Here is a 20232-nt window from a genome sequence, read left to right as displayed (position 1 = left end):
AATGACTAGCCAAGGGTTCAAGTAATGATCATTTGTTAAATTGTTTTACTAGGCAAAAGGGAGGGGGTAGAGCAGATGTTGGATGGAGTATTGGTGGAGGGGTAACTGGAAAGTGGGATATCATTTGAGATATAAACAAGTGGAATGATTAATATAAATAAATAATTAAATATTGTTTTACTAGTACTGCTTGACCATGTTGATGTACAGCAGCTCATAATGAATTTGTACCTTGTCAGGCACTAAAGGAAACAGAAGTGAAATCTGCCTCCTTTATACACATGGCTGCACCATGGTATCCAAATGCTTGTCTAAATCCTAATAAAGATGTAGTGAAGGTGTTTATGGAGGTGAGGCAGCATCTTCAGTCTGGTGAATATGTGCCAAAACTTATGTGTCTCAAGAAAGATAAAATTCTATCTCAAGATTGTAACATTGAACTCTAGAGGGAGTTTTCTAGTTGCAGTAAAATATATACTCAAGATACTGCAATCACACTGATTTCAGGTTCTAGTCTGATAACCTGACCCACAGAAGTTTCTAACCAACACATCTACTCTCACCTACATGGTCTACTGTAGGCCAGTTCTACTGATATCAAACTTAATACATTAGCCCTTAGCTCTCAATTCTCAGAATCAATATTTTGTCATAAATTTATGTTCAGAAAGGCAAAGAGAAGATGAATGGAAGAAGAGAGACTGAGGAAGGAAGAAAGAAAGAAAAGGAAGGGAAGGAGAGAGACTGGGAGAGACAGAGGGAAAGAGAGACAGAAGGAGGCAGACAGAGTTAGAGAGGCAGAAATACAGAGATAGACTCAGAATGACAAATGTCCCTAATGAAACATTGTCATCATGTATTATACTTTTCTATCTCCACATAAAATTACTTAATAATTAGAAACCTGAATTTGTGAAGGACCATATCAACGCATGCACACAATACTGTAATAACCAGGTTTTCTATGTTCAAGCAAAGAAAAAAATACTTCATGTAATAAATAATTACTTAATTCAGTATTTTCTGTTTCCCATTTATGAATGCTTCTCATTCTAGGGCATTGCTTTCATCTGTGAGTTGCTTTCTTCATACATAGTATCCATGTATGTACCACTGGTCTCTGATAGGCTGGATGAAGATTTAATACAAAGTTCTAAACCATGACATTAAATGTCTTCTTTAGTAACATGCCATGGTCTTGTCAACTTTAAATAAGGGTATCAGGAAAGTGTATTCATTACATTTAAAATAATCACATTTTGAATATTTAGTATGTGTATAAATTTGTGTGGCAAAGATATATAAAATGAGTTAGTGTTTCATATTCTAAAATATATACATTACAAAAATTATTTATGCTCAGTTTTCTTTTACTGTTAAAGAAATGCTGTCCTCGTAATCTGGAGATGTTTTAAATTAAAAAGCCCAACAAAGTTATAGTGTGTTATTGTTGAACTTTCATGTTATCAAACCCATTTTAAAACAAAAAGTATTAAAACTGTACGATGTGTTCTTATTTCTGTTCTCATATATAAAAGCTTCATGAAATCATAGAGGTATTATAGACTTTGAATTTTCTTCTATCACAAATTATACATAGTTATAGGCTTCATTGACTTTCCAAGATATAATTTTACTTTACTTTCTTTAAACTGCAAAGTAACTTTTCAGATACTTGCCTGAAATCCAAGGAGCTTTTCACTGGGCTTAATGTGTCTCTGAAATTCACATTCCGTGGGTTGTATCACTTTGATTCCATCTTCATAAAAAACATAGAACATGTTCCCAATTCCCAGACCTTGAGAGTAAAACACATTTCAAAACTTCAAAACAGAATTATCAGAAACATTTACAACAGCAGCACAGAGCCCATCAACTCGCTGGCAGGCATACATTTAAGAAGTTGTATAATGCTAGTAAAACAAATGACGGGGACCCCCCTTGCATGAGACACATAGAGACATTATCTGAGTCTTCCTGATCTGCAGTGAACTGGATCACTTTGTGTAAATCAGTCCATATTTCATTTGCCTTCAAATAAATACTAATGGAATTATGAACCTTTTGACACAGAGAATATAAAAAGTAATCTTTAATTAATGTAGGTATTAGTTAAGGGGTAAAAGTCACTAATGAAAAAAAAATCCACGGTAGTATTTATCATAGTTCCCTATAAAGAATGAGATTTTACTCATTTGGGAGGTCACTGTGTATAAAGACTTTTAGAAACAGAAAGGGCAAAATGTACTAGATATTGGAGAATATATAACCATTAAACATCCTGCACAAGTGTTTTAAATATCCAATTTTAATTTGACAGCTTTGAAAGTCTTAATTCTTCAATCTGAAGTAAGCTAATTAAATTTTCTAAACAAGAACCTGTTAAATTTTAAAAATAATCATTTTAAATTTTGTCTACGAAAGATCTGAGTGATTGGTATAAAATATCTTCTTCTTTTGTAAATCCACATCAAGAAGTTCAGGAAGCTGAAAGGATGCCACTTAATACAGGAGTGAAGTCAGAAGTCTAAACGCTGATGCTCTTACCACATCCTAAGTAACACTTGCAACTGGAGCGTATACATTTTCCCAGGTCTTCCATATCCTTATGCACATTTGTTTGAAAGAATACAAACCTGTACAGGTCTCCCAAGTACAGACAACTTCTCATTTGTTCCAAGAAAGTACATACATGTAGTATAGGCCACACATATTAATAAACAACTATATTGGATGTATATATCCACCTGGGTGCACCTGTCCAGTAGCACCCAGGTTCTCATGTACACATGACCATGGAGAATTTATATATATCTAAGGATGCTATATCCTCATGTGCAACTGTCTTGGAAACAAACACACCTGACCGGTATCTCCCATATCTTCACATACATGTGTCTGGGAGTATACAAATCTGTATAGGCTTATCTGTTCTGAGAAAGTACATACCAGTCCTGGATTCTAACATTCTCGTTCACATCTGTCCTGGGATCATACAAACCAGTTCTGGGAGCCCATATTTATGCAATCTTTTCTCTTTCTTGATTCAGTCCCAGCATATATTCAACATACTTAGCTCTAAACCCGTGGACTTTCCTTCTCTAAGACTAGGCAGCCAGTTTCTTTTTTCAGTTATATTGTTTGCTTCTAGAGATTGTCCCACCTATGGATCCAGCCCATCTGCACACACCAAATCTCGATTACTGATACCAAGAAGCACTTGCTGACAGGAGCCTGGTATAACTGTCCCCTGAGAGGCTCTGCTAGAATCTGACCAATACACATGTAGATATACACAGCTAAATATTGGACTGATCATGAGCAGCCTAATGGAGGAATTAGGGAAAGGACTGAAGGAGCTGAAAGGGTTTGTGACCCCATAGGAAGAACAACAATATCAAACAACCAGACATCCCAGAGCTCCCAGGAACTAAACCACCAACCAAAGAGGAACCTATGGCTCTAGCTGCATATGTAGAAGAGGATTGCCTTATCTGGCATTAATGGGAGAGGAGACCCTTGATCCTATGGAGGCTTGATGCCCCAGCATAGGGGAATGCTAGTGTAGTGAGGTGGGAGTACATGGTGGGTGAGGAAGCTCCCTCATAGAAGCAGGGGGAAGAGGGTGGATAGGAGGTTTAAGGATGGGAAACTGGGAAGGGGAATAACATTTGAAATGTAAATAAATAAAATAACCAATACAAAAATAATTTATTAAGTCAATATTTTCAATTATATTTCACATGTTCTTTGAAAGATGAGGGGTGATACTTAAACCTTGATAAATTAAAAGGCCAAATATTGGATAAAAATTTTAAGTTTTCAATTCATCTATAAAGTCTAAAGTAATTCATCTAACTTTTAACAAAACAACACTCTGAGTCAATTTAGGAAATTATCAGACCAGTCTCTGGTTTCACATCCATGGAGGAACAAAACAATTTCCTACTTTATACGACTATTTGTCTATGGAACTTAAGTCATATTTTATGCTATAAATCAACTGCTACTAAATAAAAATGATAAATTTTAGACATGTAGAATTATATTTTTCTATTTTCATTAGCAGGAGGCAAATAGAATTTAAAGTTTAAGTCTGACATTTTTGGTTTTTATATATAGCATGTTTATATGTGAACTTCATGTATTAGCTCTTTCAGATTAAAATGATTCTAGATTTTTTCAACAATGATCTGATAATTATAGTTCCATAGAATACCTCATTAAGAGAGGATATTCCTAAACAGTAGAGAAATGACAAGACCAACATAGCAGTCACATTTGTCACAGAAAAATCACAAGAAATAATTCACTACTAGTCAGCTTTAAGCTACATGTATAGCTGTGCATAGCAGAATATAAATTCTATATACACATAATAAGGCTTGAAAAGTAGACTGCTATTTGTCCCATAATTTTATTTGTATCAGTAAAGCCTACATGTAAATAATATCTGGATTGATAAATGCTATACTTTAATAACTATCAATTTATTATTATCAGTTCCTGCATATTACTATTGAAATTTACAATCAAACATAACAGAATCATGCTGTCTTGTCTATCTGAGCTGTGCAGGCACCAATACACTTGGTATTTTTTAAAATGCTTCTCTCGGTTGAGAATGACTAACCCTCTTCCTTGAGTTTCTCCTGATGACTCCCATCATGAACTGCCACATGTTTGGTACAGACAACTAGTTATCATCAAGATCTCCTAATATTCTTGAACTATTTCCATTCTGGCCTTTCTAGATTCTCCAATTTTTTTTTTTTTATTCTGTTTTTTTTTTTTTTTTTTTTTTTTTTTTTTTTTTTTTTTTTTTTTTTGTTTTTTTTTTTTTTTTTGCACAGCATACTCAGGGGCTTCCCACTCTGAGTTACTGGATTTCTCAATTTCTGAGTTGAACTGTCCTTTAAAACACCAATTTATCCAAGTCACACATTTAAGCCTGAAAGTCTGCTTTTTAACCTTTGAAATATGAATTCACACCAGTAATTTTAAAAATCATAAATATGCTGCATAATGCTAGTCACAAATGAAATATAAATAAATGTCATCAACAGGTATTTACTTTGTTTTGTTCATTTTAATTTTTTCCAGGAGAAAAATAATCCCATTGGGTTATGAAATCATCATGAAAACACTCGTAATTTTGGCAAAGAATGATAATTGTGTGACAATTGCCCATATTCAATTTAGAAGTCACAACTATATCACACAGGTATTAGTATTAAATGAGATCAAAAGGCACAGATTTAGCAGAATGATTGGCACCCAGTAATATTTAAAAAACAGTTAAGATTTTTCTGATACTATCTCTCCAGGACATGACTGGCAATGTAGGTGAGAAGTCAATTCATCACTATATTCATTTTCCCTTGAACCTAATTCGGCATCTCACTCTAGGCTAACCTTCTGCCTTCCCTATAATATCCAGTTTTATATCATTTTCCCCCAAAATTCATGAACCCAATAAAATTTTAGTTTTGTTTTTTTTGTAGAATGTGTTTATACTCTGTCACTTAAGAATAAATCAAGAGTGTTCTATCCATGTTTATAATGGAGGAAATGCCATTCTTATTATTCTACATAAGTGGTGTGCTGTTCTTGAATGTTACAAGCCTGCGATGTCATCTGAATTGTCTCAACTTGATTCACAAATAGTTAAGTAAGCTAAAAGCTGCTATTAAATGCAACATAAAAATATTTGAAAATCGAAAGTATTTTAATTCTGCTAATTACTTTTGAAAGTATAATATTTAAAACAATGATATGTTCTTTAGAAAACTTTTGGCTTCCTTTTTTTTTTGAATTCTAGGACTCATAAGAGTCTGTGTACATGCTAAGTAACGCTCAAACATAATGATACCCTAGGCTTCATAAGTAACTCAAACAAGTGAACTTACATATCCTCAGCATCAAGTACTAATGTGTAAATGCATATTAGAAACAATATATGCAAATGATCCATACTGCTGTAAAGGTGAAGCAGTCTTGATTCTCAGATTAAGAATATAAATGAAGAAAATATCTAATAAAAATAAAGAAAAAAGAACTTAAATTATATCCACTTAGAATAAAAATTTCTAAATTCTCAAAAAAGAATACACATAAAAAAGAATAATCATACAATTTTTAATTACACTGTATTTTAATGAGTGTCCAGTACTGGAGCACATTACAAACACCCTAGAATTTCATAAAAATTTCTGTCATGCTAGTTTCAATAACCTCTTTGTTTTTATTTTCTTTTCTCTATGTTGATGAAGACAAACACATGTATCATGTCTTTCCCAAATCAATCACTATTCATGTTGTGTATAGTGACTCTAGAAATTAGTTTGTGATTTCCTTATTCCTCTGTACTCTGTTTTCCTTCTCTACAGAAGTTATAGAAGACATAGAAAGAATTTCAAGCACTTGTATAAGCAGAAAGTATTTCTAATCTATTCTGAACATTCAATACAATATTCATGCACTAGAGTCAGTACTTGTATCTAGAATCTGGAGATAGAAAACTGAGAGAGTAACTTCTGTGCCCTGTTAACTCTGCTATTAATTATCAACATCATATATGTGATGAATTTTGTTTCTATATGATTTGAGTCATTTCTGGATGTTGGGTGCATATTGAAGTTAATAGAGTCAGGAATCTTGTGGGAATAATTTTTCTAAATTAAGCTGTCAAATGACCTTATAATTTATATAAAAAAAAACAGTCCATAACAACTTAAAGTCTATGATGATTTGGTAATCAAATATGTCTCACTGCATTTAAACATTTATGAAATATTTATTACTTAATGCTATCTATATTCAGCATCTATAAATATATATTTTCATATATATATACAGATTATATATGCAAAGCTCTTGATATATTTAGCTTAAACATGAATATCACTATTTCCAGCCCTGCCTAAAATATTTGTTTTTATATTTTTGTTATGTTATGTTAACCTTATTTGTGTCATGATTATTTTCAGCTAGAACTGAAAGTTGTGTCTCAGTTGTAAGACACTGAGAACAATTATATGAGTATACGAAAATAATGCTTTTATATTTTGTTTACCAAAAGTAAGACTTTCTTACATATAAATCCCTGGGTTCAGTCCCAAGAATAAAAGAGAAAGATGTCCTGCTTATTCTTTCATTTTTTACTGTAAACACTTGTAGGAGTGATGATGTCAAGACTTTTCCAGACAGTAGTAGCATATAAGAGTGAACTACCTCACTACTACTAGAGCTGCCTTTTAATGTCTCAAATAAACTAGTTGGTTAACAATTTTGATATTAGTATTATATTACCATTGTGCACTGGTTATTAAAAATTAATAATGGTGATATTTATAAAAGTTAAAATATGGATTTTTATACACTGTAAGTTGCTTTGCATATCACAGATTTGAAGAGGGGTGCCCAGCATGTGTGACATGCTATGAGCATTAAGTAGCTGGCTAAGCAAAGAGAGAACAGCTCATTTAATCTTCGCAATAGTCAACTACCAGACCCAGATCTGTGGTTGATGATCTGCTCTGTAGATACTATGCTCTCCATCAGAATGATGAGTTGAAATAAACTTTTTAATGTCTAGATCAATATTCATTTGCTTTGAAGAAGAAATATGGTATAAATACACAGTAAAAAAACATGTCAATGCTGATTTCAACATAATTGAGCTATGTACATTTAAAGGTGAAATATTCAAGATGAATAAAAGGGGTACACAGTCACAGAACTGCTTCAAAATCCATTAGTAAAGAAGATCACAAAGAACTATTGAAGAGACTAAGTGAAAGTCAGAATGCCTTCTCATCCTTCTCCTTGGCAACTGAAGTCTATTGTCCACAGTTTTTATGACTAAGTGAAGGGGACAATAAATTTGTGGTCCTAAGTTTTATTGTATACCATTTATTCAATTCAGACTACTGTTAAAAAGCAAAGAGCAGCGTAAAAGTTATACTTATTTCAGAAATAAATATGAAAACTTATACCAAGTGGTAGGCCTGTGCTCTGGAATGAAACTGTATTTAAATTATCCTTCAACTTAGTAACTCATTTCAATATATAATAAAATTTTAATTTCATAAGACAATTGGAAAATTGTTATTTTTCTTCATTTTTTAAATTTTCTCTCTGTTCCACTCTTTGTCCCTGCATTTCCTTTAGACAGGAACAATTCTGGGTTAAATTGTTTTTAAATGGGTGGGTAGTCCAATCCCTACAGGTTCTATCTCCCCTTTTTTGGTTATTTCAGCTACTGTCATCCCCTTTGGGTCCTGCGAACCTCTTGCTTCCCTAGCATCTGGGATTTTCAAGTGGCTACCCCTAATTCCTTCTCCCACACTGCTACACATCTCTCTTTAATTTCCTAACTCTGTACATTTCCCAAGTCTCCTCCCATACCTAATCCTGTCTCCCTTTTCCCTCCCTCTTCTCTCTCCCTTCCTGGTCTCTCCCTCCCTTGATTACTTTGTTCCCCTTTCTAAGTAGAACTGAAGCATCCACATTTTGGAAAACTACAGATTGGGAAAAATGAATTTCAGTAACCCCACATCTGATGAAGGAACAATTGTTCTTATTTAAACTTAACCAAGATTTGCAATGAAAACTATAGTAATTATGATTGATTTTACTGTCTTGATCTACTTTTAAACTTTTAAAACTTCTATAATGGAAGAGTTTGACTATCATTAATAAATAAAACTGACATTAAATAATAATTACTATGTTTACATTTACTGTAAGGATGGGTGGGGGGGGATAGGTATCACAGCATGCAGAAGGAGGCCAAAAGGACTCTATAGAAGTTCATACTTTCTTTCAACCACAAGGGCACCAGGGAACAAATTTAGGTCATCGAGTTTGGTTTTAGGGGCCTTCAACCATTGAGCTCTTTTTCTATCCCATGTAATATTACACTAAAGACTGTAGTACACTCAAATAAAATTGAATCAATATTGAAATGAATGATCATCTGTAAATATAGTAAAAGTCAAGCAAAAAAGCCAAAACAACATAAAAATTAATTGAACTTAGTACCTTCTTCTCTCCATAATATGTTAGCTACTGCAGCATGCCAAAAAAGAAAGAGAATAAAAAAACTACATCAGTTAAAGTTAGTTGACTTGTGATATGAATAACTACTAATAAGGTTAAAATTCTAGGGTATAAAAGACAAAATCATGTGTAAGTGATGTGGGGTTCCTGCAGGCCTTCCACAGTTCAACAGGAGGTGAGTTTTGGAACAGTCTACATTTTGGAACAAAGACTTTAGAATGGCCTAAGAACACTTTTATTTCATTTAAAACTAGAACATTTAAGTTAGATTTTAGGTATACATTTAGAGAAAATGTTGGTAGTTAAAACCATTGAATTGGTTAACTGTTTAAAGTAAACAAAAAAGTTATTTCCCAAGTTTCTACAATAGATAAAATATTCCTAAAACATGAACTACCTGTAATGAAGCAGATTTATGGAAAATAATGTATTCTCAACACAGTTTGTATATATTTTTATGTAACACATGCATTCATTGTTTTAAACCAGGCAAAATGACACTATATGTAAAAACATTTGCTAACTTCAGGTCACACTTATTATTTGTGAATAATAGGATTATTAAATACTAAACAAAGACTAAATCAATAAACAGTTAAACTATTAGTAGAGTTTATAATAATAAAAATTGTGGTTCACTTCTATAATTACAAATTCAGTCTTTACATTTTTGTGACTAAATAATATAAATTAAACAAAGGGTTAAATAACAAAAATTGCTGGCACATAGAATTATTATCTGAGTGCTTTGACCGTTTCATTTTTCTTTAATCAAAGTAACACATTTTTGGAGCCCAAATTATACATTTTTGTCAGTATTTGTTTGTTTGTTTGATGGATTGAACTCGCGTCTCACACTGTAGCCCTGGCTGACCTGAAACTGATCAGGTAGACCAAGCCGACCTCAAATTCTCAGTAGTCTTCTTGCCTTGTATACTTAAATGCTGTTATTACAGCTATGAGCCAGCTTGTTTGACTAATAAATGCATTCTGTATGAAGTAAGAGTTATGTTATCATAAACATTCAGTAAAAGTAAGCATAACGTTTGTCACACATGGAAGTAATGTAGGAAAATAAAAAGTAAATGATGAAAAATTCATATTCTTCTTCAATAACTAGAAGATACTAAAAATTGTTGTTCCCCCATGAATACTAAAGCATATTGATGATTTCCTGTTATACAAAATGTGAAATACTATGCTTATTATATGTATGCTAGCTTTCAAGACTTGGACTCTGAATATTTTATATATGTTATATTGTATATAGTGTTTAGATGTTATATACATTAAAAGTGCACATAGCAATTATTAGAAGTGCAGAACTCTGTCAGAGTTGGTGCTTAGCACCTACCCCTTATGATTGATTACCACAATGTGTATAAAAGATCACTTTCACTCTAATTATTCTCATCAAATAGCCAAGATCCCTCCCTTTCACATATTGCCATAGGTTTTTTCAATGTTTGTATGAAATATACATAAGTAGATAAGTATTTTTGATCCATTCATGAGTATGTAATATGAAATTAAAAATTTGTGCCATACATCTTCCTTTATATTAGCATATCTTGCTATTCTTCAGATATTCCATTGTGTAAAGTTTCAGAATATAGATTTCTACCATTTAAACGTTATTTTACTTTTTATTAGTTATAAATCTAAATATATTTCTTAAATTAGAGGACAGCACAAGGTTACATGGCTCCACAAACTTCTGTCAATCATAAAAATATATGTATTACATAGGTAAGGTGTATATATGATTTCTATGACATTTGTTCTTTTATTTAGCTAATTCCATGAATACATATTTCTCCATGTATTGTGGGTATTTTTATAGGTTTTGAAAATTTTATTTTTAGGTTATAATTACATTACTTTCCCATTTCCCCTTCTCACCCCAAACTCTTTCATAATCATGTTCTTGCTCTTTTTCGAATTTGTGGACACCTTTGGTCCTGTGAAGGCTCAATTCCCCAGTGTAGGGGAATGCCAGGACAGTTAGGTAGGAATACGTGGGTGGGAAAGGGAGCACCTTCATAGAAGCAGCTCTTTCTAAATAAAATATGGAAAACACTCTAACAATAAACTCAAAGAATTGCCTCTTTCCATCTACAGATAAATTATTTAATCAGGCATGTGGGAGGCAGTGAACTTGAGGTAGCATGTGTATGTGTAGCATGTAAAGTAAGTACGCCCAGAGGCCAAAGGTGGGCATCCATAGCTTTAGACCTGGAATTAGAAATGGTTGTGTTGATGTGGGTTCTGGCAGGTGTTCTTACCTTTTGAGCCACCATTTCAGCACATATGGGCTCCCATGACATTCTTTTTATAAAACAAACTCTTACACTCAATGTTATTTCTTCCTGAATTTTCTACCAGAGTTCATCAACTAGCAAATTTGTGATGAATAATTTTATTCCTCTCATTATAAAATATCGTATGTTACCTAAAGCTGCCCTGTCTAGTAATAGTTTAGACTAAATAACTGCTATTCACATATGCTTATTAAAGAATTAACTTACTCTATAATATGACATAAAATTTATTAGTTTTAATCCCTTGAAAATATTTTTTTTAAAAAAATATAAACTTCACAGTCCAATAATTAGTTACTAAATAACTTGAATACAGGATTACATCCAAAGATAATAAATGTCTTCTATTGAAAATGCAGATCAATAGGACAGATACCATGCAATCACATTTTATTATTTTTTATTTTACTGATTCACCTTACTTTGTATATTAGGAAATTGGGATTCGCTTTAAAGTGATGGGCCTTGTATTTATATGCTCTATAAGGAAATACATTAGTAGGGTTAAAATATAATAAAAGCAACAATAGTAAGACAGTTAATGACATAACACTGTACCAGAGTACACAGCAGCTGTTTGCTTTGTCTATGCCTATTTAAACTGTCTGGGTTTCAACTAAGGATTTCTGTTCCTTGCCTTTCTCTTCTTCTGAAAGCTCACTCATTTTATAGCTGAAAGACACTTTTTTGATGAAGTGCATTTATGTGAGCATAACATTTAAGCTAAATGTCTTATTGTGTGTTTTCCTTTTAGATTTAAGAAAATGACTTAACATTTCCATTACCAAGCAAATGTAAAAAGATGAGCTTAAGATAAAAATTTTTATGTATCTAAAAATATGTATGGCTAGCATTATAGGTCATGAAATTTTGTTGAATGTACATGTGGGAAATGAAATGAGATATTTCTAAATCCTATTTTTACTCTACAAATTATATTACCTATGTCAAGTTCATTGCTTTCCACATGCCTGATTAAAAGATACATTTAAATGAAACTAATTTTTTTAAAATTCTGAATGAAAGAAATTTCCAGTTCCTAGAGTCCAAGCCTGTGTCTTATCATAACAGACTAAGCTGGAGTAGCTAGTGTGTCTACTGGAAGATGATCATAATCTAGCCAGGAAATTGTAGACCAAGGTTTAAAGTGAAGAGATGGAATAACCCAATTATTGTGGTGAAGGCTGGTAGTAATGGCAACAAGAAACTATGTCAGTAACTAGATAGTAGAGAGAAGAGACACCTTAAAATTATAAGTGATGGTAGTGAGAGGTGGAACCTGGACCCTGGAAAATGAGTCTATGCAAGCCAAGAGAGACACCAGGAGAAGGTATAAATCACCGATTGTCTAATATAGGGTTTCAAGATACTGAATAAGAATCAAGGCTCTCAAGACACTGAGTAAAAATCCATTCTGACCACTACATAATGTCAGTTTAGAGTCACAGACATTTTAAAATAAAAAAAAGTTGATTCTTTCAGCTGCTCGTTAGGTCTTTCGGAGGGTAGTCATGATAGGTCTCTTTATGGGAATATTCCATAGCATCAGTCATAGTGACAGGCTGTGGGGCCTCCCCTTGACCTGGATCCCAATTTTGACCTGTCACTGGACCTCCTTTTCTCAAACTCTTGAATAAGGGAAAAGCTGGAAGAACCTAAGGAGGAATATTACCCTATAGGAAGACCAGCACTCTCAACTAACCTGGACCCGTGAGATCTTTCAGACCCTGAGTCACCAACAACATACAACAGCATACAACAGCTGATATGAGGCCCCCAACACATATACTGCAGAGGACTTCTGGGTCTGGACTCAATCAAAGAAGATGCATCTTAACCTCAAGAGACTTGAAGCCCCAGATAGTGACGAGGTCTGGTGGGATAGGATAAGGGAGATGGGACATCCTCTGGGAGACTGGGGGTGGGGAGGTATGGAATGTGGTCAGAGGGTACATCTGGAGGAGGATAAAGTCTAGATGGTAAAAATATATTAAATAATAATAAAGACAAATTTTAAAAAAGCATTGAAAGCAACAACATAAATAGCACTCACTACCTCTAAGTAAACATACAAAATACAAAACTATATCATGCTGTTTCCAAAAAATGTCTAACTTACTGGGTTGAAAAATGTAGTGTGGCATCAGTATGGATTGACAGAACCTGGCCAGAATCCTTTTAATGAATTATTTGATATCAAAGTGGGAGAGTAGGTCCAAGCCAGTAGCCCATCAAAGCATTATATGGCATCAGCAGGAATGGGTGTGTCCTTGATAACATCCTTCCATGAGCCACTATGACCTAGAGAACTGAAATGAGCTGGGAATTCAGCTTCTAAACAGGCTCATGGCTAAGGCTGGCAACTTGATGCTGGATGATGTTAAGTAGTAACAATTCTTCACTGTCCCCCAGCTCAGGACCATTCAAGTATTCTTCTATTCTGGCATAAGTCTTCCTCTAGAATGAATTGTCTGAAGCTATCAGGAAATGCCCTTATATCTTGGCTCTAAAATCATTCTCCTATTCCCAACCTATAAAACTGAGACCTTCCCTGCTTCAGTGGCACAAGTGACTCTAAGCTTAGGCATAGCAAGATAGAAGACTAGGTTATCGAGTGGTCAGCAAGTCATCTTGGACCTCACATGTATTAAGTATAAGAAAACAAAATTTATGAATACTGTTTAGCTAACACCCACAAATCCAGAATATTAGTACCCAATCTTTCCTGGACACAGAAATTCTGACTTCACCACTGTCAGGAAATATGAACGAGCTTTCACAATTCATCCTCAACTGATTGCTTAATGGTATTCAGTTAATAGTAACACTAATAAATATGTATTTGTGAATTACTGTAGATAAATTGGAAGAAAGGTTGGCTTGTAGCTTGACTATGTACCCTGCCATCATGTGCCAGGAGTCCAGATTACATCTTTTGTTTTTACATATCTTGAAAATATACCACAGTGATAATCTAATTAGAGAAATAAAATAAAATGCTTAGAAAATATGCATTGTAAGAACTGTTTAGAAGATACTGTCTATAAAGTCATATGTGTCATAGAAAAATCTCAAGATGATCAAGCTAATGAAAATATATCACAACTGAAGTACTGGAGAAGAGTATATTGTAATCCAACAATATGATCATCTCTGCTTCTTATAAACAAAGAGATAAAACTATTACAGTAGCAGAAGACCAGTTAGATATTATTTAATATGTATGCTAATTAGGATATTGCATCTTTCTCGAAAACTGTTGCATGTACTATACAATTTTGCAAAAGATCATTATTTATTTATAACACTTCTTATTACTGAACATGTATTTTAAGCTCTATACTACTTATGTGAACTTCAACATGTGTTTAATATAGTTATATAACAATATAATTTTAGATACAAATATAGTTATACAAAAACATAGATTCAAAATAATATAATATAATTAAATAATTTTAAGGAAAATGGACACCTTTAAAAATGATTTATAAAGATAAACAGAGATTATTAGATATTTTGTACAAAAAGGAACAAATTGTAATTTCAAAACTTGTGAATTAAATAAACTGATGTTTCACCATTCTGGGAAACACAACTTATAGTTTAGTAAAATTGGCTTAACATTGCAGTTATACAACAGGAAATAGAATCCCTGAAGTATGATATAATTGTGACTTCTGAAATCATTAAGAGATTCAAGAAAATAACTAAAGTACATTTGGTATCACATTTAGGAAGCCATGCTTATACTGAAATAAAAATAAAGCTTGTCCTATAAAACAAAAGCTGATTTCGAAGTAAACATGAAGAACTTCCTCGTACCCTATTTTTGGAGAAATTCTACTGTGTTCACTGTGAGAGACACAGATGAGCTAGCATTGGCCTTGCAAGCATAAAATAAGATAAAATTTTACAGGGCTTAAAACAGCGCTTGGCATAGATATATTTGTGTAAGTGTATATGAACACCTATACATAAAACATATTTGCATCTGTATAGATATATACATGTTTTAAAGCAAAACCATGTATTCAGAAGCATCTTTGAAGACAAATATGTTTTGCTTGTGACTGAAATATCAAGGAACTTGAGGATGTTTGCAATAACGGAGAGGCTCCTGAGCAGGGGACTTACAGAAAACATGCAAAGCCTTTGGTTCCATTTAAAACACAAATAAATATCTGAATATTCTAAACAGGGCATGTCTGCATTCTTAGCACTCAAGAGACAGAGGCAGAGGGAGTTTAGAGACTTGATAGCTATTCTGTTACCTGTCTCTAAAATTCAAACATAGGAGGGAAAGCATCACAATATAGCTCTCTGGCAGAAGTCTTACAAACATGAACAGATCCAGAGTTTTGACACTAGTAACAAAAAAGGTAAAGCTTTTCTCTTTGGACCATAAATATACAGAATATCAAAGAAACATGAATTTCAACAGAGCCAAAATACACTTGGTCAGTTTCAAGCTAATATTAGAAAGAACAACACCTGCTGTAGAGCTCCGCAAACCATTATCGAGTTTGCCTATATAAAACCTCCTTGAAAAACTATGCAGGAAAAAATAGCCCAAGTCCAGGTCAGTCATGGAAATTTTAACACAAAATGTCCAAGGCCAGGTCTGGCTTAATCTGCATACATTAATAATCAAATTGCACATGGATTTTAGAGGTGACTTTCTAAGCATAGTAAATATTGATATCTAAGACTGAGTAAAAAGAAGGCAGTGCTGCCCCACAAATTTAAACAATTTAGAGGCTGTGGTTTATAGCATCTGCTATCATGCCCTTTGAAATATTAATGCTTCTATTATTGGATGACTACTTCAAAATGTATCCCTAGAGAATGAATGTTGAAAGAGGGCCAAAGGAATACCCTGCATTGTTCTTCTGTAGTCCTTACTACATCTCTCCACTTTGCCATCCATACTTCCATAACAGTAGCATCTGAACTAAGAGACTGAAGCCAGCTGCTTTATCTAGAAGGGGATAAGAATGAGCAACATTGGCTGGCTGAAACACCCAGTGCTCCCGGAGAATAGACTACCAACCAAGAAATGTTACAGGGAAAGATCTATGGCTCCGGGTACATATCTAGCAGCGGATGGCCTTGTCTGACATCAATGGGAGGGGAGGCCCTTGGTCCTGTGGAGGTTTGATGCCCCAGCATAAAGGGATGCTGGAGCGGTGGAGTGCAAGAAAGTGGGAGGGTAGAGGAGCACCCTCATACAGGCAAAGGGGAAGGGAGAGAGGGAAGATGTGGGATGGGGGATTTGTAGACGAGTAACCTGGAAGTAGGTTATCATTTGAGATGTAAACGAATGAAATAATTAATAAAAATATTAATAAAGAAAGAATGAACAGCAGCAGCAGTGACACTCTGGCTGTAGCTGTTATCTGGACAACAGCAAAGGAGGTGTGTCAAAGATGTTTAACAGAGAGGATCCAGCAAAATGAAATAAGCTCAGTCTGACAGCAGAATGAAGAAAAGCTTCTGGAATAAAGAATGCTGGTATCTACTATGAGAGTTTTCTATGAAACCTCCTAAAGGCACACAGACTTTAGAAAAATTATTACCATGTATGATGTATACAACGAAGCAAGCATTTTCACTTATGTCTATGTAAATACTTTCTTCAAATATTATATTCCTCACACTCCTCACATTATTGAAAAGAAAATGACCATATTTTAATAAAACTATAAACAAGAACTTAGCAAATTTAACCAGAAATAAAATATCTAAAATGTAAAGTAGCATATTAAACAAATAGTTGTACCTTCTAAAATTGAGCATGTAATTTATAAATATGCTGCATTTTAAATTATTTTGATAAGTATGAAATGACTAAAATGTTTTTCTCATTAAAAGTCACAAATACAGAATATATTTTTTACAGTTTTATTCAAATGGTGACTTTTACCTATCGTTTAATGTAGAGCAATAATAATAATTGCAAGTATGTGAAACATCCAAGCTGTTTGCTTGTGCTCTACACTGTCAAGGGTTTCAGATCAACTAGATATTGACTTCTACTAATATCTTCAATGATGTTGATTTGTGTCACAATTAAATCTAAAACTGTAAAATAGTATATGCATTTCTCAAATCTGATGGAAGAAGTAAATAAGTGAAATTAAGACAATGTCTTAAAGCCAATGAATGTGTTGGCCAAGAAATTTTCTTGAGCATTACACAAAATATATTTAAGTGAACCTCCCCAGCCAATAGTATCCCTTCATAAATTTTGCCTGAGTCACAGAAGCACATAGAACGTTGCTAGTAGATGATGTCCTAGGCTTCATCAAAGCAGGCTCTTTATGGTATGAGGATAGCTTTATGTTCACAGTGAACTAAACAAACATGAGAAGTCTGAAGACAAATATTTAGTTCCTTATTATTATATATGCTTATGAATTATGAAGTACTCTTTTTAAAAATATTAATTTTCTTCTTAGAAGCCCGAGTAAGCTAATAAAGAAAATTGTAGTAGCTTTTGAAATCTAGCATTACACCCAGCAGTTGTTAGGAGATGAGCAGAAGATAAGGCAACTGTATACCATGAGCCCACATTATTGTATATGAGCAGAGATGTGTAATACAGAGGCTCCCCTGAGATTAAACAGAGGACACCCAAGAAAACTCTCTTTTACTACGATGGAGATTGAAATTAGGCTAACTCCTACTCAAAATGATAAAAACACACAAGGAGTTGTTATATTAACAGTATAAATCCAGCACAACAAAGAAATTAAATCCTTCATATCTTGATAAATCTTACAAAAAGTCTCAATAATAAATGACTACAAAACTGGTTTGTATTTTAAGAATACAACTATGCTTTTCTTAATGTGAACTACTCCAGTCCTGCTCTATTAGTCTGTTTTAAACTAGTCTTGCAAATTACAAGTGATTATTTTGTAACAATATTACAGGGTAATCCCAAAGGTAACCTAATGCCGAATGGGCTTCATGATTCTTCCCTAGCTTGAGTTTTCTCTTAAGTCTCTAACCCAATAGAGGAATTGATCAGGTTACTACAAGTATTTTCTGTTTCAGTGAATTATCACCCTGGTCTTATGTGGTTATAATGCTATCATGTTATATGATGTTTTATTATGAATGCAACCTGAACTAAATTTGAGGGGTTTGAATATGGAAAAATGATTGATTCAATATTGAATACACATTAGCAACATGTTTGTTCCAAACAGATAAAACTGTTAATAAGCAAATGTATTGGTTTTTTGAAGATATTTTATTTTATGTAAAATAAAAGTTCTTACTGAACTAAATTGTGTATGTGTTTATTTTCAGCTCCCAATTAATAAGGAAATGGTGAAGTCTAAAGTTTAGACAATTTGCAGGGTAACTAGATTCACAGACATTTATATGATATAAATTAGCCAGGCATTTTGTAGGCAGTAGCAGAAGAATGAGTTGAGACTGGATTATATAGTCAGGCCCAACCCTCCATTTTCTCATAAATATTATATTAATCAAATTATAGATATTGTAAAGAGTTTATGCAAATAAAATTAATTTTTTGTAATGGAAATTTGAAAATGAAATACAAAGGGAGCTTACTGTAAAAACAATAAAAATCAGAACATATCTTTTTTTTCTAAATAGCACCAAAATGCAGAGTAATACCATGACTCTAATGTGTGATTTGTGATGGTGAGGTATATGCTAATTAATTCCAGAAGTTTAGGCCAATGCTATTTACAAAAGATGCAAACATGAGAGTGGTGACAGCAACCTACACCTAGTTCTGTTTCCTATAATGTAAATATCTATTCTATAAATGTAAAAATCACTTTTTTTCCTCAGATGAAGTGATAAAAGAAGACCTTTACAAATACATGGTTTACGGTAAGCCAAGAGAAGTTCTAACTATCTCTAGGCCTAGGCCTGGAAGCTTCTAACCTCTGTACAATCTAATCTTCTACAAGCCCAGACCCTGAAAGATTTGGCTTCCAGCTTTCAGCTTCTAACCTAGGCCTAGAATGTTTCAGTCTCCAAGACTTACTGATGAATACTTTCAATCTTTCTAGTTCATTCTGAGATCTGGTTGGCTAGTTCATCTCAATTGTTCTGGCTCAAACTCCTCTCTAAGCTGACTGATTCAAATTGGCTTCTCTTCACTTCTGATGTATTTGCATTCCTTGAAATGATTTCTTCAAACTCAATTGTTGAGGTAATTATTTAAAATGGCTACTGGTGAAGCAGATGGTCTAGGCTGTGGTGGCTCTGCCTAGCTCAAACACGTGGCCAGAGGTCACATGTGCACCACAGCAAGAAATGGCCAGCCAGAAACACCAGCCCTGTCACCCACGAGACAACAGCATGGGAGATGGCTCAGCCAATCTTCCACACTGTCTCAGCAAGGCATTGCCCAGACCATCCCACCTTCCACAGGGGCCCAGTAGAAAAATGAGATTCTAATGCTTAGATAATCCAAAGGCTTTATATATTTGGCAATGATCAATAACAAGATGCCCATAGAATCAGAAGTGTGACTCAATACCCAACCTACCAACTACCTTTGACTGGCAGAGACATGTGAACACCTGCCTCCATGCTCACCTCTCTCTCATCTCATCTCTTAGCTCCTCCTCTTCCTTTTCCTCTTCCTCCCTTACTCCTCCTTTTCCTCTCTTTACTCCTCCCACCTTAGCTCCTCCTACATTCAACTACTCTTTTTACTAAACTGAACTGAACCTAACTCAACTGAATCCCCACCCTCTCCACTCAATCTGAACTAAGTCAATTCTCCCTCACTGTTCTTTAAATAGTCTCTCTTTTCTGTCAATTCTTATGAGTTGGGCTTATCCTATTTTTG

The 20232-nt window shown here is 33.8% G+C and overlaps 1 protein-coding gene across 4 annotated transcripts in view; it reads right to left on the bottom strand.

Annotated features, from left to right (window-relative positions):
* Fstl5 (follistatin like 5) overlaps window positions 1-20232 on the bottom strand; it is a 575824-nt gene that overhangs the window by 79256 nt on the left and 476336 nt on the right. For all 4 annotated transcript variants that reach the window (XM_034501239.2, XM_076932541.1, XM_076932540.1 and 1 more), the window contains exons 11-12: window positions 9046-9072; window positions 1680-1798 (exon numbers count right to left, since the gene is read on the bottom strand). In XM_034501239.2, the coding sequence (XP_034357130.1) occupies window positions 1680-1798; window positions 9046-9072 (146 nt within the window). The remainder of the gene's footprint in view (window positions 1-1679; window positions 1799-9045; window positions 9073-20232) is intronic.

Source organism: Arvicanthis niloticus, chromosome 4 (assembly GCF_011762505.2).
Source record: "Arvicanthis niloticus isolate mArvNil1 chromosome 4, mArvNil1.pat.X, whole genome shotgun sequence".
In the NCBI taxonomy this organism is placed as follows: Eukaryota; Metazoa; Chordata; class Mammalia; order Rodentia; family Muridae; genus Arvicanthis; species Arvicanthis niloticus.
The sequence above is the reverse complement of the archived record's forward strand: the minus strand, read 5'-3'. Positions and strand labels throughout refer to the sequence as shown.